At 37.6% G+C, this 24,085-nt stretch overlaps 1 protein-coding gene across 19 annotated transcripts in view; it reads right to left on the bottom strand.

Annotated features, from left to right (window-relative positions):
* LOC1272707 (protein kinase C-binding protein NELL2) overlaps positions 1-24,085 on the bottom strand; it is an 89,964-nt gene that overhangs the window by 42,594 nt on the left and 23,285 nt on the right. For 11 of the 19 annotated variants that reach the window (XM_061661898.1, XM_061661900.1, XM_061661899.1 and 8 more), the window contains exons 3-4: positions 8,189-8,299; positions 4,171-5,047 (exon numbers count right to left, since the gene is read on the bottom strand). In XM_061661898.1, coding sequence (XP_061517882.1) covers positions 4,171-4,384 — 214 coding nt within the window. In that variant the 5' untranslated portion in view covers positions 4,385-5,047; positions 8,189-8,299. Of the gene's footprint in view, positions 1-4,170; positions 5,048-5,188; positions 8,112-8,188; positions 8,300-24,085 lie in introns of all 19 variants that reach the window. The other 8 variants (XM_061661905.1, XM_061661906.1, XM_061661902.1 and 5 more) reach the window with 2 other exon arrangements.

Raw genomic sequence — 24,085 nt, 5'->3', positions numbered from 1 at the left:
GTAACAATAAGTCACTGAAAGCCAAGCTCACTTCACTAGTGGGTACAGGCAGGCCTTGATCGACAGCGGTTGTTGTACCAAAGAAGAAGAAGAAGAGGAAGAAGAGTACTCCAACAACTGGCTATTCTCGAGCATTCAGCAAACTTATGCTCCAATGTCTCTATTTGAGAGCAATATGGGCATGTTGAAGCTGCCCGATGTGAGCAATCCGTGTAGAATTTTGTTATTTAGTCAATGGCTGCTGATATTTTTCCAAATTTAACACCAGTTTAAGAAGCCTGTCCCCCATAAGCTGACGCAGGGTGTTGGTTGTAATCCGAGTTTGGTTGTTGTGTTGACCTCCGACCTTCAGATAACCTTATTCGGCAACGGATCGATTAACGAACGACGTATTGGTAGTAATGCTAAGGATATTTAAGTCTGATCCCCCTACACTTCTGGGGTCTTAAACAACCAAAATCTACAGAAAGTTTCACGCCTCTCTCTTTCTCTCTCTCTCTCTCTTTCTCTCTCTTGTTGGCCTGCTTACGATAGAGCACGTTCATGTGCCCGTTTCACGTGCGTAGAGTCAAACCGAGCAAACTCTAGCATGAGCATGAGTATGATGGCTCAAACAAAAGCAAAAGCGACCACCTAGCCAGCGAGAGTCAAATGTGATTTGTATTTTGTCGACCATTAGGATGAGATCATCCTAACAACAAATCGATCAAATAATTAGTATCCAATCAGCGGCGGATCTGACGGTAGGCGGTCACCTGGGGCCCTGCCGATGTAGGGGCTCCGTAGATCGGTAGTCAATAGTATGCAGTATTTATAAAAGTGGACAGAGTACTAGCTACGAGGGCCCTCGGAAGGCGGAAAGAAGAGTTGATGCCCTCTGTAAATGGTGAGTGGGGGCGGGGGGTTGAAATGATTCGCATTTCAACCCTCCCGCCCCCACTCATCATTTACGGGGGGTATCAACTCTTCTTTCCGCCTAGGGTCCCCGATACCCTAAATCTGCCACTGAATCCAATAAATGTCAAATTTCAATGTAAATACATTCAGAATTCAATAATTGGACGCTTTTTAATTGGCAGCCTTTTTAGTTGAACGCTCGATAGTTGGCAAACAGATTAATTACAAAGCATGCGTTTGTATGAAATACAAACGGTTTTTTGAAAAATTCAGAACAATCTCATGGCTTGCCTAGAAAACAATCAGAATTCTTTTGTATGGAAAAACGTGCCAACTAAAATGCACATATTCAATAGTTAGCAGGGAATCGAAGTTCAACCAGTGAGTTCTAACTGTACTCCAATACATGGCCTAACAAAATTTTACGAGCTCTGTTTCCGTTTCCATGCCTATAACATGGCCAGAACACCGGAGCCTGGCGAGTTCGATGCGTTGCTCGACAGTAAGATTGCCGTACATCTCGTATAGTTCGTCATTATATCAGCTCCTTCATTGTCCTTCCACACATACTCAGAGGCATATTTGAGTACCGGTATTATATAAGTGCTATGTAGTCCCAGCTTCGTTCGTCGCGGCAGGTTCTTTAAGGTGAACTTATTTCTCAGGCTGTAGAATGGCTGGTTGGCAGCCAGGCATGCCTACTTCAACACTCCTCCTCAAGGACAATACTCTGTAAATTTACCCCTTCTCTCATTTTCTGTAGGTTTATCTTTGCTAGACGTTTTGTCAACATGTCTGCAAACATATCATCTGTCGGACAATACTTCACATAATAAATTCCTGACTTAAATAAATCTCGAATGATTATATCTCGAGTCCATATGCTTCGTGCATCAGGTTCCTCCTTCTCCACGTAGCATACTTATACAACTCTGATTATCCTCATAGATCCTCACAGGGTGCTGTATATCTTCTTGTATTCCACGCATTCATTTCAGAAGCCACAGGAGCTCCTTACTAGCTTCTGCAAGCGCGACATATTCTGCTTCAGTTGAAGACAACATAACACACTCTTGCTTCTTTGCTGTCCAACTGATTGTTCCGCCGCCAAGCTTAAACAAGAAATCAGAATTTGATTTTCGGTCCGAACGATCGCTAGCCTAGCCGGCGTCGGCGTAGCCATCGAGATGAACGACTCTTCCTAGCTTCAGCTTTAACTCTGAGGAGCCTTTCAAATACCACAACGCTCGATTGGCTTCGGTCCAATCGATCTCCGTTGGTTTGCTAACTTTCCGACCGAGGATGGAGGCCGTTATTGCCAGATCAGGACGTGTGCATACGGCGATGTTGAGCAAAACTCCCACCAGACTTTAATATTTTTCAGCGGTGGGTACTTCCTTCTCCTCCTTTTGCTCTGCAGTGACGTAAACCGGGTCCATCGGAATCGGCAACGATTTCGCTTGATTCACTCTGAATCGAGCAACAATCCGGTCTATGTAAGATTCTTGGTTCAACAGGAAACTTCCATCTTTTTGTCGCTCCACGTCGATGCCCAGGAATTTTCTCACATTACCGAGACACGTGATCTTGAATTTTGGGTAAAAGTAAGACTCAGCCCTCCGTTACACTTGCGTTACGCGTAACGCCTATTTATCGCAAACCCAAGCAGCATTTTTGAACACCTGTATTAACCGCCGTGGATGAGCAAATTAATAGAAAATCATTCCTTAATATTGATTATTTTTATGTGATATTAAGAAAAGCAACAAATTTAGAACAAACATAAAAAAGTACAGCAATCGCTATTAAATATAAAACTAATCGATAATTCATGAGTATAAATAAATTATAATAATATTATTAGGCTATCATTTTTAACAGCAAAAGAGTTGTAACAACTTCAAGATTTACAATTATAACAATCTTTCAGGGTTTTCGAGGATTATATAGACATGTTCAGCGAGTTGTAGATTCGTTCAGGCATATAATAGACTCTTTCAGCGAGATATAGAATTGTTCGGAAGTAGGCGTTGACTTGCTCGGTTATACTGTAGAGCTGTCACTTTCGTACCCCTTGGACTGCAAGTTGCATCATTCTCATCAGAATGTAAACAAACGGTTTTCGAAAAAATATGCTTTTTTCAACTAATTTATGTATTAAACATCTTGGAGAATGATTATTTGCTACTTTTAGGACTTTTAAGAATAAAAAATTGAATGCTGCGGCACAGGGTGTAAACCAAAGTGTATGAAGACCAGGTGGTCTCGTCCCATACAAATTGACAACTAATTTCGGAATCAAAAAAAGCTCCATTTGACAGAATGGGTGAAATGAATTTCCATAGGAACCGTTCGCTTTGTTCTTAGCAACACATACGTTGTACACATTGGTGTCCTCATCGACGGCATTATTTTGATCCAAAAATGGATTTTAATTAGTTCAGATTTGGTTTAGCTTACAATAAGAAATATTTTGAGTGCTTTTTAAGATATTTCAGTGCAAATAACGAAGATTACAAGATTGTTTGTGTATTAGGCAAGTTGTCAGAAAGCTTGTTTGGGGAAATGTTTTCACCCATGGTGTCAAAAAGTGACGTTCAACTTTTGCTATGAAAAACAGGCTATGAGACCACCTGATCTTCGTACATTTTGGTGCAAACAAAACAAATGACAACACTACAGAATCGCTGAACATGTCAACGCCTACTTCCGAACAATTCTATCTCGCTGAAAGAGTCTATTATATGCCTGAACGAATCTACAACTCGCTTAACATGTCTATATAATCCTCGAAAATACTGTAAACATTAAAAAGGGTTGGAATAAAAAACAAAAGATTATTCATTTATTAACCCAGCTATTGATAAAGCAGGAAAAAGAAAAACATACAAGTATTTATTACCCTCATTCACCTCACTTTAAAAAAGAGCCTCAATGTAATTTGAAATTTATTTACGAATATTTTAATATTTTATATGTTCATAGGAACTCACAGGAAATGTTACTCCAATTGAAAGCTTTTAGGGTGTTTATGAACTTCTTTCTTTCAGATTATTTTTCATAAACTATAGTGCAACAATGAAAAAAATTAAACCTGTTATTTACTTGTAATTTAAAAATTTAATTCCGTAGGTATCGATTCGTCTTAAAGCAATTTAAAATATTTTTCATTTAAATAATATACACTTAACACTGCTAAATATTGTACATTGCTTGGGAATATTTTAAGGAATGTAGCGCTTCTCCAATGTAACGTAGAGGGCTGAGCCTTACCGATTTTTATTTCCAAATATCTGCGTATTCGTTCGTACTCCTTGTCACCATTGGTAACAATCAGCATGTTGTCTACATAGAGTAAAACGAACGCTAATTCACCCGTGGTCTTCGCAAATAGACAGTTATCAGCTTCGGTAGCTTCATACTGTAACTGGTGCAACACGTTCGTGATGGTCTTGTTCCAGACCCTTCCAGCTTTGCTTAAGGCCATACAAGCTCCTCCTCAAGAAACATACGTCCGATGGATTTCCTGTTTCGTATCTCGGCGGTTGTTTCATGTAGATGGGCTCGGAGAGCTTGTCTTATAAATACGCCGTTTTGATATCGACGTTATTCACCTGCATCCCGCGTCGTGATGCTACCGACAAAAGTGCTCGGAATGTGCTAAATTTCTGACTACAACCCTGGGCGACGTGTCGGGCATTTTATCTAGCGACATTCCCGTGCTCGTCCAGCTTCTTCTGGAAAACCCATCAACATTCGATTGGCTTCCGGTTGGAGGGCAGACACATGAGATCCCAGGTGCAATTTTCATGTTGCGCATCAATTTCCTCATTCATTGCGGTCTTCCAATACTCCCACACAGAGCTTATTAGCGCTTCTGCTAGCGTCCGTGGTTTCCATGATGTCTGAGCGGCTATTTTGCTTTATTTAGCGAATCGTTCAAGTGATACTCTTCTGTTGACTCTGCTGGATACCCGAATCGATATACTTGTTGTTGTCGGTTCACTCGGTGCGTTGAGGGGGCGTTCAACGGTATCAAGTTGCTCGGTGAGTATAGCATCGTCATCGGAAGATGCATCACCTGTATCATCCTCATAATCTAACGTTAATTCTTCTGAACTGCTATCCACTAGCTCACCGAGAACGTCCCCTGCAACGATAGGAAGAGAATTAGATGCGGAATTTTCAATCGGTGAAAAATGGTATTCAGTAAAACTTCATTTTTCGTTCTCTTCTTCTCGGCAAACGCTAGTTTGTAAGAATTGTGCATCTCGGCTGTTGACGATCTTACCAGTACTTCGATCTAGGAATCGAAATGCTTTCTGTTGCGATGAGTAGCCAAGAAAAGTAATCTGTTGTGCTGCTGCATCGAACTTCGATCGATTCTGCTTCGGAATCCTCACGTAGTCCTTTTCGCTATGAAAGTGTAATTTTCACTTATTCGATCGCGCCTTTGCCTTGGGTGGATTTTTCGTATATTTCGGTTTGTTCTTAGTGTTCCTTGTGCCCGCTTCCTGATCGCTCGCTAATTTCCGACACTCACGCTGCTTGTACCCTGGTTTCTTACAATAATGACAATAAATTGTCTTCTTATACGAACCAGTTTTCAGGACGGACACGGAGTAGCTTCCCTGCTTCGTTACTTCGTTAAACGAAGCATCGGCAGCAGCATCGTTTCCTTCGGTAGAAGTTTGCTCTGCCTGTCCTGCCTTGGCGATGTATTTCCAAAGATTCTCACGAATTAGCAGTAGTTCGGTACTGAACTTCTAGCTGTTATAGTTCGTTACATTCAACTTGGGGACTTAAACTTTTTTCATTATTTCTTCAGAAATGTTTCACTTCTGGGCGCATAACCTAATAAAGTTAATATAAGTCAACCTTCTTGTTCTGAGGTAAAATTATAACTAACTATATTTTCTGATAGCTTAAACATGTAACTTATTAATCGCCTGCTATATATCGTACTTGCCCTTTTGGATATAGCATACATAATACATGTCTGCTTCAACAGTAATAACAAATATCAATGAATATAATGAAATTTAAAATTCAACATCAAACGTTGTGAAAATGTATTGTAAAATGGCCTTGCTATAGTGCAAAATGTCATGAACATCGTTGGTGAATATACCAACGAAAACAATGAACATATCCGTGGTACCTTGATGCTCATTGCTGATACTCAATGAAAGTGAGTCGTGACATGGCGATCACGACATGCGAGTGCTTGAGTCAAAAGCGATACCATGACTGACAAGCTGAACTTAATGCCGGTCGAGTTAAACAGAGCGAGAAACCATGCTCATTTTGTTTATTGGAATCACTCGCTCGCACCGCATATCTCCCACGACTATCGTGATGATCACCGACTGAAAATGTCGTCACCAAGTGACTGACCAATAATTAGTCGCACACAATGTCACCAAGCTTGTGATGGTCGCCATAACTGTTTGAGTTTCACCCATCATCATCACAGTAGAGCTCGTGAGGCTAACATTATTTTGTTTTAAGCCGGAATTTGTCATGAATATGTCTGAATAGAACTGATCACAGTTTAAAAAAATCATGACAAAGTGGCTGACCAAACCGTTGGTTCCTAAAATGTCACGAAGTGTGTATTGTTCTCACCAGTCGTATTGAGTATCATCTCTGGTCATCACGTGATGCAGACATGGAGTTTGTTTCAGTCAACATGGATTTTGACATCAACATTTTGCAGCACTGATGATCATACACCAAATGTCAAAACACATCAAAACAAAGGGGCAAAATGGACCACAACATTGGACTTCAGGCGTTGGTTTAAGCTCTTGCATCTAGGCAGAATTGTGGGAGTAGAGATTTTAGTTTACCATTAAAATGTGTTTAAGCCGGTTTCGTGGTACAGTCGTCAACTTGAACGACTTAAAAACATGCCTGTTATGAGTTCAAGCCCCGAAGAAAAAGAAGCAGAAGTAGTTTCGATCAGACATTAAAATTTTTAGGACTGAGAAAAAAACTCTCATCCCCGCTATCTGATCTGAAAATAGTTATCTGAACATAGAGTGAACGCGCCCACGGCCTGCCCCTGATTTTTTTCAATTGTTGTAGGACCTCGTGAATTTTGGGCTGGCAGTGGGTGTTAATGTGACACTTCCCTTACACTTTTCCTCCACACTTATGCATACTTTTTATGGTGCATGATATTGACTCGTAGAGCATTTAGATTTGTACGTTATGCGAAAAATTCGTTATAAGGAGTATTTGTTATGAGGGGTTCCGCTGTACTTACATGTATGAGTATTACATTACGTGAAATTTCATTGCTACTATTTATTAAAAGCATGCATTAAATAACACACATTTCAGAATACCGGTAGATTCATCAATGCCTTCAACTTGGCTTGTTTGTTGACAAGTATGCAAACCGCTGATTTAAACAATAAAGATTTCGCCCCCTTCATATTTATCACAAAAATGCTAACAAACAGCCCAACCCTGCCACGGCACAATTACCCCAAATCAACAATCCAATATGAATGTATACATTTTGCAGAGAACCTAACGTGAACGCATAAACAAAAATCTATAGCAAAAGTATCATATAATCACCTCCCCACAAAGTTCGCCAAAAATATAGACGGAGTCTAGACAGATTTGTAAAGGGCACAAACATAGTGGTGCCAGTGTCTAGACTTCTTCCTGGATAAATGTACAGCCAATTTCGGTTTATGTATTTCATACATAACCCATGGCCCTTGGACAGTCTATAAGTCTGTCCGTAGGTATTTCAGTTGGGCGAAATTCCATTCTTATTAGTGCTTTAGTTCGTTTTTATCGACAACTACAAAAAACATAAAATTTAAACAATTTTTTACTAAGCCCTGAGGGTAAATTTTTAATATTTTAAATATATTTTAAATAAATTAAAGGTTAGTTTAAATATGTTATACGCCTAGAGAAGTTGTATTCCTTAGAGAATATTTAATATCTAATAACTCTATGGGGTCACATAGAATATGAATGAAATTTTATACTGAAATAAGAAGAGTTAGTATTCATATTAGTATTTTTTAAATTATTGAACAAAAAATCAAAGATAACCATTTTGAGGAGCATGGAAATGTTCAACAATGAAGAAAAACTTAGGTTAGAAAAATATCCGCGTAATTCATGGAAACGTAGCTCCCTAAGCATATCTCTGGGTTTAATAAACACTCTCCAGATGCTAGAACCTGGTAAAGTAGAATACTTTAAGAACTAAAGAAAGAAAGTTTTCATAATTATACTGAATATAATAACATCAATTTACCTGATAAATGGAAAACTCTGGATTGCGTAACCGTTATCCCAGGATACTGGGATATATTTGATTGTATATTTAGTGCTTCCAATAGATCGATGCCGGGATCCAATGCACCACCTGTCGATTGAAACATTTATAAGTTGCAGTTAGTAGATGCTGTACTCTGATACAAAATCGTTCATTACTCTGGACTAATAATAACATTAAAGGGTTTCCCACGATCTATTCGTTGGTTCCCATAACTTTTTGGTTCTTGCATATTTTTTTGGTGTGTTCTCTCGATTTTTGGGCAATTCTCAGAATTGTTTTGTTCAATTGTATTGATATCCATTCCGACAATACCAATAAATTATGGGAACGATCCAAAAATCTATGGAACTCGGTCCATAGATCAATCGACTAATAAATTGTCAGAAACCCTGTATATGAGGAAACGTTTTGACTGTATCATAGATGGTCCAATTACATCACGACATGCAAATCCAAAAATGTGATAAAGCTTCTAGCAACTCAAAGGTATGCACTTTTGATTGTTATTATACCGTTATGATTCGAATTACGGACAGCTTCAAATACCGAAATACCGAACAAATACGAAATAGATATTATCTGTTGGTCAGTTCACTCTCAGAGGCATTCTTAGCAATTTTGCTTCAAACCCATGCCAGTGTTATTTCTTCGATAGTTCCTATTAATCGCATCCAAGTGCATTGAAATACATCGAAATCTATTGTGGAACTAGTTATCATTGCGAAAACAACATTGTTTTATAATATTGTGCTCTAAATTTCATTAAAAGTTTTTTTAATCTTTTATTTAATTCCGGACAGCCAAAGTAAATTTTTATCAATTGCTTAAAAATATATTGGGGTTCCATTCTTTGGTTCCATTTATCTAGGAGTGCGAGAAAAAAACAACATACAATCCCCGTTGCATTTAAAAGTGTCGTTCTGTCGGTCTAGGAGGACTCCGACATCCAGAATCAAGTGTCTAAACCCTGAAACAAGTTAAAAACTAAAAAGGTGTAGGTTGTGTGCTAATTTAAACATTATAAAAGGAATTTTGAACCATGTCCGGAACTTGAATAAAATCGTCCGTAATTTGAAACATGAGCTTAAAACTGTCCGGAATGTGAATCAAAATATCGTTGAAGATTTATGATATTTTACAATGTATCAAACAAAATTATTAGGAATGTGCAGAAGGTTTGCTTTAGTAAATTAAAGTAATATAGATGTTTGAACAATAAAAATTGAATTAGTATGGAAATATCAAATACCAAAAATGCCTTAAGTGCCCGTTATTCGAATAGGTTTTTTTAAATTAATACAGGCAACATAACAGTGTGACACAACAAATGAATACATGTTCTCTCAGTCAGCAACATTTGAAGAGTAAGTAATTCTAAGAAGAAGTAAGAAGAGTGGGTCATACAAACCATACTAAACTTCTCAGAACTAATGTATTCCTTTACTTGACTTTTTTGCACAGTAGTTGTTAAGTTTGATGAATTTTAATATTTTTTAAATTTTTTCACCTTATAGCCAAACACTCAATACACATAAGAAATGCTGGATATAGCAATGATATAAGTATTATCAAATCATTGAACCGGATAGCAGTTGTATCAAAAGCATTCTTGTATAAAACAGTTTATGAAAAGCAAATAATGATTTCATATTGAAGGGCACCTCTTGCGTTTTCGTATATTTTGTGTATCTTTGTGCATATTTTTTTAATTTTTTTATAGAAAATCAATTAGATAAGATTTTAAAACATATTTCATAAAACTCATTAAAACATTCCCTCCTAAACCTATATTATCTTAGTAGAATATCTCAAATGCTGAACTATATATGAATGAAATCCCAGCTATAACGATATTTATTTATTTTAAGATTTTGTTGCTGGCGTAGTAGCTTTTAGTCAAATGATTAGCATTGTTCTTCTATTCTTGCAAAAGTGTTAAGAAATGTTCTACAAGTTTAATTTAACAATGTTACGAATGATGACAGTCCGACAACGACACCATTGTGCTCTTTAATAATATCGCCAAATATGTACCCTACACCAGCACAATTTACCCACGTGATTTTATTGCTATAATTTATGTCGTTTTCAGAGCGATTTGTTACAGTAGTTGAACACGTGCGATATTCCCGTAAGACTTTCAGACTTATCGCAACTAGTCGAAATAGTATTGGAGTATCTTCATAGATTATTGACAATTCATGATTCAAATAATTGAAAATAATAGTCCAGTTAATAATTAATTACGTTGAAATTATTAATCTTTAGTAGGAATTATGAGATTTACTAATAATGTTTGGCCATTTATTAACATTTAATGAACATTTGATTGTAAAAACCTAAAGAATATTTGTTACAAATACAATTGTTGATTGTAATTTGTAACAACTTGTAACAAATTAATGTTAAGCAATTTATTTGTTTAACACAATTAATCAATTTAGATAAAATGATTTTCGATTAAATATTTCCTATCACATAATAGAAGCGACATAGTTTAAGCAATCAATTTGTAAACGAAAAGAAGTTCCTAAAAGAAAACAAGAGAAAGTTGAGTTAATAAAAGAAAATAAAACTTCCAACACTACAATAAATCTATTTATGGTCACCCTAGGGGCGCCAGTCAGATGTACTGATGATATAGCTACTTTACAGCTTTTGCAAACAAACCGACTTCCTTGCAATGGTGTTTCTTCTTTTGAGGGGTTGTCATGCGTAGCAACGGTGACTATTACAGTGAGAAAAAGTTTGTTGCGATTCGAGATTCATACAAGCTTGTGTGTTATAGTGCTATATTGCTGTGAAGGGATTTGCAGTCATTTATATGTTCATATTAATTATTTTCGACGTTGCAAATTAAATTTCAGTTGACACTTAGAATTTGATTACCGTGAGGCAAATTTGTATGACCCTTGCAAGCAACTTTTCGTAAAATATCTGTTCCTGTCGTTGAATTATTTTAAAAACTTTTTCATTTTGTTGCGACAATAAAGTGTATTGGTGCGGAAATAGACAAAAATAGTGATTAGGTGCTTTTCCATGGAAAAATTGTTGGATGACAAATCCTTTCCCTTCCATGGCAAAACAGATTCGCGAACATTTTTCTGTTTCCTGAAGTGTTTCTTTTTTCGTGATTCAAGAAAGTGTACGACAGCGACCCCTAGTATTGCACGAGGTGCAGGGGACCACAGCGAGCTCGACGGCTGGTTCAGGTAAAGCAAGGCCTATTGGAAATCAGGTGTCTACATGGTTGGGTGGTTGGTTCCAGCTATCTGCAATCTTGGTGAATGATTTTTGACCGGGCCACGACGACGAGCGGTATCGTGAGCAGGCCAACACGAGAGAAAGAGAGAGCAAGCAATTTTGACAATTATGACAATTTTTTGTTTCCACCGTATGGAAAACACTTTAAATCCTCAGACACATGATCTCCCATGTGCAGAAATCCAGAGATTCAGCTTAAGTCTAGGTGGCTGGATAGATCACAGGTGGGTCTTAGTAGTGATGAGCAAAATGAGGCAAAATGAACTAAAATTCCGAACACGCCGCAACGCCAAGTACAGGGCGTTCTGTTCTTTGTGCGGTAAATGATGAGTCTGAATTTTTTTACAGCATGTTGACCGCAAGTAAAATGAGGTTTGTAGAAAAATTGAAGATATACAAAATTATATATTTTTTTTAATTCATTACCGAATTGAAAAAATGTTGTTTTTAGTATTTTTTTTCAGTTTGTGGTGCTAGAATAAGAAAAGAAAATTTTTGTTTTTTTTTTTCATTAAAAGTAAATAAAATTCCCTTTGATATATTATTCATCCTCCTACTATCAATATTTACACCAAGTTTGATTTAATTTAAAATTAAAATGAAAATTTGATTAAAATAGATACACTGATGTATCTATTCATATGGAAACAAACAACAACATTACTGCCTCCACCAACAACACTGCAGTCTCGACGTCACCTCCTCGATCATCACAGCAGCAATAGCAACACTACTTACACACTCGCACTCTAAATCTCCGTTAAAATTTTACTATCAAAACACTCGCGGTCTCAAAACCAAACTTTCGGATCTTCGCATCTCTCTCGAAGTTAGACTCATTCTTCAATACAATTACATTAATACAATCTCGCATGAAAGATAGGGATTTGTGTGTCTTATGCGGTGATTTCAATCAACCTGGACTATCGTGGTCTCAAAATGAGGATTATTTCGCACCGCTTGCCGTTAACCCTGCCTCATCCTACTTTATAGACGGATTAGCTGAATTCAATCTGCGTCAACTTTCAGGGGTCGTAAATATTTTTCGGAGGCAACTAGATTTAGTTTTTGTTAATGAGTTAGTGACATATTCATGTTCATCAGTTTCTTGTAGTATTGACCCTATTGTTAAATTAGATCATTATCACCCACCTCTGGAATTCGTAGTAAATGTTCCTTTACCGCATAATGGTAATAATGTTAGAGATAACAAATCTGAGTTGAATTTTCGGAAAATGAACTTAGAAAAATTTAGGGAAATCATAACCAACTCTGATTGGAATTTTTTAGAAATCAGAACCGATTCTCCCTCCACTGTGGACGTAGCGGTGGAGCAATTTAGTAATATTGTTAAGGCAGCTCTCCCTTTATGTTGTCCTCGTTCTAAACCCTCCTCTCGCCTTCCTTGGTATGATGCTACATTGCGGTCATTAAAGGCGGATAGAACACGCGCCCTCAAAAAACTCGGCTCAACTCCTTCTGAGTATAATCGTAGAGTTTTCAAATATGCCGCTTCTGCTTTTCGTATTTATAATCGGGCCAGTTATAGGTTGTATCTTGGAAGGCTTCAATGCATGTTATACCGTAATCCTAAACTTTTTTGGTCTTATGCCAAGAAGCGTCGTAATCCCTCTTCCCTTCCTACTTCCATGTCGCTCGGTTCGGTCACTACGGACAATGCTGCTGACACCTGTTCCCTATTCGCTGAGCATTTCGCCAATGGTCTGTCTAGACCGGAGAGTCAACCTTTGACGGAGTCTGAGGGCATATTGCCTGGTTTAAACTCCGTCGCATGGGCTGAGGGTATTGTCAATGTTAATACAGTCTCTGAAGCTCTTAAAAAACTTAAGCCATCCTTCTCCCCTGGACCGGATGGAATACCAGCCTCGGTTTTAAAAAAGTCACCTTTTCTATTCGTCCCTCTATTGGTAAAATTGTTTGACCTATCTTTGTCCTCGTCTTCATTCCCTTTATTGTGGAAGCGGGCATGGCTAGTTCCCATTCACAAAAAAGGTAACCCGTCTGTCATTTCCAATTACCGTGGCATCTCAATACAATGCGCAATAACCAAGGTATTTGAGCATATTATCCATACCTATGTGTTTAAACTCACCTCTTCTACTATTATCCCTCAGCAACATGGCTTTTTTCCTAACCGTTCTACAACAACTAACCTTATGTCCTACACCTCTTTCGTATCATCCCAGTTAGAGTCAGTTAAACAAGTTGATACTATTTATAGTGACTTCAAATCTGCATTTGATCGTATTCCTCATTCCTTACTTCTAAATAAAATTTCACAACTTGACGTCAATAATCTTTTTGTATCTTGGTTACGTTCTTTTCTATGTGATCGTTCCTATAGTGTTAAATTTAATGATATGTTTTCGACTCCCTTTTCATGTAGTGCAGGCGTACCGCAAGGTAGTGTTCTAAGTCCTTTGCTGTTCATAATTTTTATTAATGATGTCCGTACCACCCTCCCTCCTGAGTGTTTCCTCTGCTACGCAGACGACCTCAAAATCTTTCTCCCAGTTTCGTCTCCTAGAGATTGCATTTCCCTACAAAATATTCTTGATCGTTTTTCGTCTTGGTGTTCTAGTAATTCCCTCACATTATGTCCTGATAAGTGTAACGTCATTTCGTTTAGTCGTTCGCAGTCTCCAATCACTTACTCGTACGTCCTAAATTCTGTACAAGTCAATCGTGTTTGTGTCGTAAAAGACCTCGGTGTCTTGCTTGACAGAGGCCTCACCTTCAGCCACCACATTGACTCAGTTGTCAATCAGGCGCGGAAAACATTGGGTCTCCTAAAGAAAATTGCGTGCGATTTCTCCGACCCAATGTGCCTGAAGACTCTGTTCTGCTCTCTGGTCAGATCGATTTTGGAGTACTGCTCAATAGTCTGGTCCCCTACAGCTCGAACCCATGTGGAACGTATCGAGCGGGTGCAGCGATCGTTCACCAGGTTTGCTATATGCAAAATCCTGGGTAGATTGTCCTCCCCCATACCTCCTTACGAGGACAGGTGTCGGCAGCTTGGCCTGGAACTATTGGAAAACCGCCGTTCCCATGCCCAGTCCACCTTTATTGCCGCATTACTCCTTGGTAATATTGATTCTCCTTCCCTTCTTTCTTCTATCCCTTTCTACGCCCCTAACCGTGTTCTTCGAAACCGCCCTCCCCTAGTGATCCCTTCCCGCCGAACTGCAGTGGGCCGTAATGACCCCCTTCTTCGTGCAATTCGTCGATTTAACTGTGTATTCTCTATGTTTGATTTCAACCTTCCCTTATCCTCTTTCCGATCCCGCATCAGAACCCTCCATAATCCCGTGCTGCCTTAATTTTTAATTTTTAAATTTTAGATTCTAATTTTCTAAAAAAAAAATTTTCTCAAATTTTTGATAATTTGTGTTAATTTTTGTTAGGTTAGGAACATAGGTAATAAGTATTATTTAAGCATTTGTGTAACCAAAAGGTAGACAAATAAATTTGAATATGAATATGAATATGAATATGAAAATGCCTCTGGGTCATGGTCACTGTCCAAATCTGACGAAGCTTTCTTGGCATTCGAGAGGAAGATGCTTAGAAGGCTTCTTGGTCCCGTGTAGGTGGAAGGATAATCGAGGAGCCTTTATAATGATGAGCTATACATGATGTACAGCAATCTTACTGTCGTGCAGTGCATCAAACTCGCCAGGCTTCGGTGGGCTGGCAATGTTGTACGCATCGAAACAGACGACCAAACCCGTAAAGTCTTTTTAGGCCGTCCACAAGGACAGAGGAGCCTTGGTAGGCCTAAATTGAGGTGGAAAAAAATAGATCCGGTGTTCATTCCAGAAGGCGACAAGGTCAGCATGGAGATCTACATAGGGTTTTTAAGTAAGTATGTTATTGTGTGGACCAAAGAACAGTACTTCCCGAAGCAAAACGTTGTATTGTTTGCAGTGCAAAAATTGTTTGCAGTAACATCTTCTGCTCTGGGCGAAAGATATGTCCGCTGAATTACACTATATGGCGCGACATGAAGGCAAAGTCCTATTTTAAACATCACCCCAGTACATCAAGCCTCAGACAAACATTGACCCGTGCCTGGAGAGAAATGGATGGAGACTATACAGGGTTTCGAGTCATATAATGGAGTAGTTCAATCGGTTAAGAGAATGTTTCAAACTGGTAGTGAAATCGTGCAAGCACTCTGTGGAGGTTTGCAATCATATTATGAAGTGTTGCAAACCAGTTGTAGAATTTGGCAAGCATACTGTGGAGCTGTCATCAGACTGTGGGTGCCGGTGTAAAATGTTTCGAATTGATACCCATGATGATATGTAAAAAACATCATTTTGTGTTGTTTTCGAATGACATTCAGCTGTACACGTGATAAACTAAATAAATCCTTCCACGGAGTTAACCGATAATTAGTTACTTAATAACTTATACGGCGCTACAACCGCTTTGCGTTCTAGGCCTGCCTCAGGAGTGTCCGAAACCGGTCACGGTCTCGCGCCATGTGAGTACCGGTATAATAGCTATGTAGTCCCAGCTTCGTCCGTCGCGACTGGTTCTTTGAAGTGAACTGATTTTTCAGGCTGTAGAATGACTGGTTGGCAGCCAGCATCCTTGCGCGCAACTCAGCTACCATGCTATTGTCGTTGCTGACCTTTGACCCAAGATAGGTGAATTGTGGGACGACTTAAAAATGCGTTCACCTATCTGTACGTCCCGTATACGTAGGTTCTGATTATTTATTGGTAGGACCACTGATGTTGCCACCATCAGTTTGGTCGTTGTCTCATTTATCTGCAATCCGAGGTTCTCTGCCGCCTGCTTGATCCCTTCAAAGACGTATGCTATATAGGAGAGCCGCAGACCAATGATTTCTATATAATCAGCGTATGCCAGGAACCGGGTTGACTTAGGATGTATGCCAAGTCGAGTAGGAGACAGGCAAGCCTGCCCTTCTGTCGCAGATCTTTGGTCGTAGAAAAAGGCTCTGAGAGTTTTCCATTCTTCTTCACCTGGCAAGTGACGTTGGGCATAGTCATTCTAACTAGCCTTATCAGTTTGGCCGGGGTTCCAAAAGAGCTTACAGTTGTACGCTGGCTATGCTGAGGCCACATGAGGTGAAATATACAGCGAAATGAACTATTTGACAGGTGGAATATCTGACGGATAAAGCATCACAGCAACCATCTAATGTGCAATGTAAACAAATAACGTGTACAAAATCGTAACTAAATCCATTTAACAACTTCAATATCCAGTACTTCGTCAATTTTGAGTCAACAGTTCATAATTTCTTCCAATTGTTCTGCTTAAGAAGATATTATTTTTAAGTGAATTTCGAAAGCGGATGTTGTGTCTCCCCCAACCCTTTAGCTGTACCTGTCAGATATTTCACGTGTCAAATAGTTCATTTGCTGTATATTTCACCTCATGTAGCCGCGCGGTCAGAATTCAATATTTGAACGCTTTTTAGTTGAACGCTCGAATTTTGCCTTACAGTTCAATAAAAAAGCATGCGTTTGTATGGAAAACCGGTTTTTGAAAAATTCACAAAAATCTCAGCCTGCCGAGAAAAATTTCAGATTTTTTTTTGTATGGAGAAACGTGCCGATTTAAATGTATCGTAGTTTAGAAACCGATTCACCGATTTAAATGTATTTTTTAGAGATATTCGTGAAAATGCAATCTCTGTTTTTGTTCCTATTTTCGGCAGCTTGGTCCTATTTCCGGCAGGCTGTGATTTTATTTTCGGCAACGCGAATACAGGTCTGAAAATGTTTTAATTGCAAATAGATAGACAAAAATGTTGCAAACAGTTTTACACTCTCACTTTCCTAAGATTGGTGTTGAAAAGTACTTCAATTATTAATTTTGAGGAGTTCATTTTGGTCATTTTGAGGGCAGTATTTACAGTCACTTTGATGTGAATTGCAAATTAAGTAGGCGTTGAAGAAAAGAGACAGTACAGAGAGAGTAAAGAAAAGAAAAAAGGCTGCAGAGTACGGCTCCGACTGGCTCACAAATTACTTTTTTTCTCTCAAGTTAATCAAGTATAGAATATTGTAAGAAATATTGTTTTATGTTTCGACATACGCATTGTCGTGTTCTGGTTAAGTTTTAAATTATTATTCAGCAAAATTAAAAGTGTTTCAAGTTTCGGCAGGCGCCCACAGCAGTTATCTGTCAAAAATCAACATTTATCGTGTACCTATTTTCGGCAGCATTTAAAGTGAATAATTACCTGTTTTTAGTAATTTTAAAATTCCAACCAGGCTAGAATAAATTCCAAAAACTATAGAATCTTTCATAAAACCAAACTTTAATTGTGTTAGTGCTCTGGTTCTCTTTAATAATGAAACCTGCCGAACTATTGGCTGTTACACTGCCGAATACTGGTACAATTACCCTATTCAATAGTTGGCAGTCTTAATGTCCTCCCCGATAGGTAAAAACAGTTCCGATAAGTGTTCTAGAGAACTGTCCAGGGTGCCGCAAAATCAGATAATAGGTGGCCGACTTTAATAGGTGACCGCCACTGTATATCGCCCTTAAGGCGCACATAGCTACGTACAGTAAGTGTTTGCTAACATGGATATTTATACTTTCTAGTTAGCGGACGATGTTCGTTAATTGACATGTAATTATAACCATCTAAGCAACCAAAAAAAGGAACCTGTTTCATTCCCATGCCTTTTCTCTTTCCATCCGCATGCGTACGTAAACATACAATGCCGGATGTTTTACGTTTGACGTTTAAGTGATTTTTAACTGGAATCCATCCCAATTAGAGAACATTAAGTTAAAAATCATTTCAATTAAAAAGCATCTAGTTAGCGAACACTTATTGTACTTCCATCCCTGTGGAAGGAAGCCCTATACAGGTTTGCTGTAATTGGGTTAAAAATTTGACACATTTGATGTATCTGTTTGTAATAATTATTTATATGGTGAAACAACCTACCGAATCATCCATCAATTACGTAGCGCAAAAATTGAAACTTTTCGACACCCTCTTCCCCTAGTGTAACAAACTGTACCGTTCGAAGAAGCTTCCCCTCAAACATTGATGAACAGATTGAACTTCCCTCCAATAGTTTTTTTTTAATAAAATCGGATTTTTTTTTTTCGCAATACAAATTTACATTGACAATTTTTGAAATGAAACAAGATACTATTATAATATATTTTACATTTAAAAAATGTCCCATACAGCAATCGAGTTCAAAAAGATTCTGATAATCGGATTCTCACCGCCGTTTGCAATGTTTTTGCATTACCATCCTCAGTAGCATATTTCGTGTAGTCATCTTCCTTGTCCTCCATAAATGAGTTCATCTTTACAAAAATGTTTCTGGTTTTTTACGAATGGCTTGGTTTTCTAATTGGCTTCAGATATTAGATTGGCTTTTGATATGAATCATCATGATTGCTCAATCATGTGATGCTCAATTTGCTATGTATGTCTTACAAATTACGATAACAATAGGTACAGTTTGCAGGAGTTTTAGCTGTATTATCTGTATTATGATGTATGTATCCATAAAGGTACGACCAATGATCAACTCTGATGAAATAAGGGCTTACTGCATTAACTACATCTTCAGTTTGTTTGATATTAATTGGGTATCAAAGGAATTGGATTGATATTACACCTGTTTTCGGAGTTACAGTTGAATCTCGTTCCATTTGTTTCGAATCGCGTGTCATCTGCCGTCAATTACATGCCAATATCATCAAATGCCTTTACAATCGAATGCGTGCCACTGCGGTCGTCGCAGTAACGGAATGCCACGTTATTTTGAAGATCCTATGCTAAGTTTTACCGTCCGAACAAATCCAGTAAAAGGTTCAATTCTCGTATGAACCAGTCCCCTAGCACTGACGGACTATTCGACTGCGTGGTAATCAAAAGTTGCAAAATCCGTTTTAGACCGCCATAACCGCGAGGGTCAAGAATAAGAATCATCGAAACAAAAAAAAATCAAGCAATTTATTCAGCATTTCGTAACAAAAGTTTAAATCCCTCTATCCCCTTTGTAACAAATCGTAACGTTTGATGACGCCCCCTCTCCTCCCTATCTTCGTTACGTAAATGATGGGTGACGCCCTATGCTTATCATGTTGGTCTACGCAGGGTTCTTATACTTAGTGAAAGGCACACAACAGGATACAAGAAACAACGGTCCTGTCTTAATCGATCACGTTTGTAAAATTCGCGTTTATCAAACAGACCAGTGCGTCCCAACGTGATAATATGTGGGACATATGGTCACTGTGGTCTGCACGAAAATTTGGTGAATAGAATTAAAACCGATCCCTATCAATCGGAACATTAGGAATGAAATATGAGGTAAGGGTTAACCATGAGAGAGGAAGTAGTATTTAGTTACTTTAGTATTAGTAAATGACTGTTTACCTCAGCATATAAGATTTGCGGACACTCCTCCCATTCCGCATTTTTCTCATTCTTTTTTGTCTATTTTCGTTATTTTTGCCATTATTATTGATCAATTTTCTAGAAAAAAAGCAGTGGATTGTTTTAGACTTTCCTTTAATATTTCTCGCAATTGACGATTGTTTTGTATACCCAATCTACTTGTATTTTCGTTACTTTTTGTCAAAACAGAAGATTGTTTAGGCTTTCCTTTAATATTTCTCGCAATGGTAAATTCCATAAGACTTAAAACACGTGTTTTCCTTCTGAATCTTCAATGCAGATTGGTTTTTATTGTAAGGAATCTACGACTGCTAATATCCCTTGATATCGCGAATTGCATATCGATCGTTCGGCAAACAATTGTGGACAACATATTGGCCTTAAAATTTGTCTATTAGTTTCTTATTAGTGTTTGGACTACTATCAACGTTACGAATCATAACAATGTCACATTCATGAAATACGTCAGCTGGATGATGCTTCTTAGCAAATTGTTCTTTATTTACTCTTTGAGATCTGGTTATATGTTCGAAAGCCTGGTTTCTAATGAATTCAAAATACCTTTGGATATGTTCCTGTTTTTTTCCAGAATTTTAGTTAATTTATCAACAATAGTGCCACGTTGATTAGTACCGAAAAATAACATTGACGGAGTAAACTGTGTGGAAGAATGTACACAATTGTTTAAAGCATGTACAATGCAGTACAATTTAGAACTCCAATTAGAATGGTTGTCTGGATTTGTTGTTTTGCTTAATATTGGTCGAAACACTCTGTTCACCCTTTCCACTTGTCCATTGGCCTGGGGTGAGGAGGAGGAGGAGGAGTAAGAACAAGAGTGACTACTCGGTCAGATAGAAAATCACAGAATTCATTAGAGAAGCATACAGCTCTATCACTGTCGATCCTTTTAGGGCGTCTATAGTACGAAAAATATTGCTCCAATGCAATACATACACTTCGACTGCTAGTTGAAGTGGGTGCATAAAATTTAGTGAATTTTGTGAATAAGTCTATGTGTTGAACTTTTAAGTTTCCATCGATTTTTGCGTTTTTTCATGAATGAAAAACATGATTTTTTTCGTACGGTTTTGAAATGTTCGGGTAAGACGGACACCTGATATGGGAAAGATGGACACCATGAAGGGTAAGATGGACACCTGTAGAAAACGTTGGAAAGTGAAGCAGTTTACAGTATTTTAATAAATTCAATCGCTTTCCACGTCCTGGTACGCCTATTGCTACGACGATTCATTCAGCCGTGGTTTTAGAAATTGTAAGCGGCGCTTGCAGTATATCGTAGAATGCAGCATCTAAAGCATTATTGAAATATCGCGCACTTTACATTTTTGTCATAATATTAGCAAAATTGGTTAAATCCATAAACAAAATAAGTTTTGAATCGTGCGCACTCTATGAATATATAATTTGAATACTGCGGATCTTAAGTTCTGTAACTTGTAACGAGAGAGCTATGAGTGTGTTATTTCCTCTAAATTGTATCAATCATGTATCTTTGACATCATGCCAAATTTGAACATCGTATAACACCGTGGTAACATGTATGCCATGTCTATACAGCTTTACATCTAAACAAAATATCTGTAAAAAAAAATGTTACAGATAATATCTTCCAATGCCGCTACTTCGCGCAACTTTGGAAGATATTTTAATGACAGCATACAGAATTCAATAAAACAAAGCGTTATCTGGTGAAGTATGAGTAATATCCGTGTATTTCAGATGTTTAGGGCAGTTTTTTTTAACGGAATTTGACCATCGAATGTGATGATCAATGATGACGTGATGATTGATCGTCGATATTCCGGCATGTTGCTATTAAACCATATTTACCATGGAATCATTATTTTATTGCAGTCAGGATACGTAATATATTATGTATAGCCCCGTATTTTCGCTACGCAGTCAAAGAAGAACATGTATGGGATAGAAAACATTCATATTTTGTTTAATTTAGATTTTCAACACTTTATTGTACCTCAGATAGCATGTACACAATGACTTTTATCCCGCTTTTTGTTCTACGGTGTCCACTGTGGAATGTTTCAATTTCAATAATGCTTTGGATACCGTATTCTACGATATAATACAAATGGCGCTTATAATTCCTAAATTCACGGTCTAATGAACCGCCGTTGGCCATTGGCCATTGACCTAGAATTGGTTTATGTACGTACCAGGACGTTGAAAGCAATATGATATGTTAAAATACTATAAATCTCTTCAATTTCCAACATTTTCTATGGGTGTCCATTTTACCCTTAATGGTGTCCATCTTTCCCATACAAGTGTTCGTCTTACCTGAGCATTGAAAAACTAAAAACCATATTTTTAATTCATGAAAAAACGCAAAAATCGATGGAAACTTAAAAGTTTCAACACATTTTCTGATAAAACTGATTCAGATAAACTGATTTTCTGAGTGTAAGATAATATTTGTACATTTTCATGGTCGTTGCATTTATACATCCCTTGATTTTTACCATTTTCCTTAACGTTTACCTTTTCCTACCATTTTACCTACCTTCTCTTACAGTTCGGTCTCTCCAGTGTACTTTGACAAATCTTCATGTGATAGCTTGAGCTGCTCAAGGCACAGAGGATGACTCCCACGCGAGTAACGGAAGGGCTTAAGCTAGGTCTCAAGGTTTTTTTTTCCTCATTAAGGATGAAGGCACAATAGTGTATAAATGCGTAATAATAATAATAATAATAATAATAATAAAAAAAGGAAGGTCCAATCGGTCGGTCTTATCCGGTGGGTAAATCCCTAACGGGTAACCCCCATCGGAAGGTGCGCGCAGTTGTATGTTAATTATATAAATTTTTTGACAAATAAACTGCGGATACATTAAAAAAATAAATAAATGTGATAACTTGAGAGTCCAAAGCAAAATCTATGCAATATGGAGATCGAGTCATCCATTACGTTTGATTAAAAACTGTGCGAAAGTTTGAACATTTATACGAAAAAGTTTCAATCGTTGCATCGCTGCATACATTGTGTGTTGCATGCAGTGTTCTCAATGTATTTTGTATCATTTTTACAACCTTTATTTATGTAAACTATTTAAACATTAACAAACGAATCTGATTTAAAATTGATGAATTCCAAGAAAATATATAAATAAACAGCTATTATTGGTAATAAAAAAAGTACTTCCCGAAATTATGACGATATCATGTGCACCTCAAGAGGGCGGATGATAGAGGTTCTTTATTTTAGTTATTTTTAAGTGTTGAATTACTCATGAAACTAGAACTAGAAACTCCACGCTACGCTCATGAGATGGATATGTATACTATATTTTGTACAGTACAAGTACAATTAACCCTAAAAATGGTTTTGGTTGTTTGCAAATGTTTGTAAACAATCTATTTGTCAAAAGTCTCCTTTGAATGGTGGACCAAAATCGATATATGCATCGACCTCTATATTATACAGACTATGATCCAAAGATTCTAACAAATTCCTTAGCAACCATAAATCCCTATCTGCCAATCTCCATAAAAATCTCCATTCACCATGTCTACCGAAATCAGACCCAAGAACCCTTCTGTAGTCTATCTAGCAACATTGCCTGTATGTACTGGGAGTTCCAATTTCGTAGCCGATTGCAGAGCCGAGTCTGATTATTCCCAGTCTTTTTGATCATATCAATAGATTATATTCACGTAGTCTTAAGCTCGATGTCCCAAACATGAATAATTATTTTTTTATTCAAACACTCGCAAAAACGGATGTTTTGGAAGACTTTTCCACATGTTTGTATCCAAATATGTCCTTAATATTTATTTGTTTATCACCTTTTACTTGTATTTACAGGTTGTACCAAGTCACTTTGCGTTTTGAGCTGCAAAATTCATCTCACTTGAGACGTATCTCTATTCTGACATGCTACTTCATTTAGCCCGAAATAATTTTCTATTCCGCCGCATTCATTTTCCTCTATTATATGAAGTCTTTTCACAGGGGATGTTAGTTGGAGACTCGTAATTTTTTTACTTTAAAATTATGACAAACAATAATATCATCTTCAAAACTACTCTGATATTTTAATTGGTTAATCCGGAACGTAGAGCGCTTGGCCCAGGTTATGTAATACACAGATGACCACCCAATATAGTCGATGGGCCAATAA

The sequence above is a fragment of the Anopheles gambiae genome, chromosome 3 (assembly GCF_943734735.2).
Source record: "Anopheles gambiae chromosome 3, idAnoGambNW_F1_1, whole genome shotgun sequence".
NCBI classification, from domain to species: domain Eukaryota; kingdom Metazoa; phylum Arthropoda; class Insecta; order Diptera; family Culicidae; genus Anopheles; species Anopheles gambiae.
The sequence above is the reverse complement of the archived record's forward strand: the minus strand, read 5'-3'. Positions and strand labels throughout refer to the sequence as shown.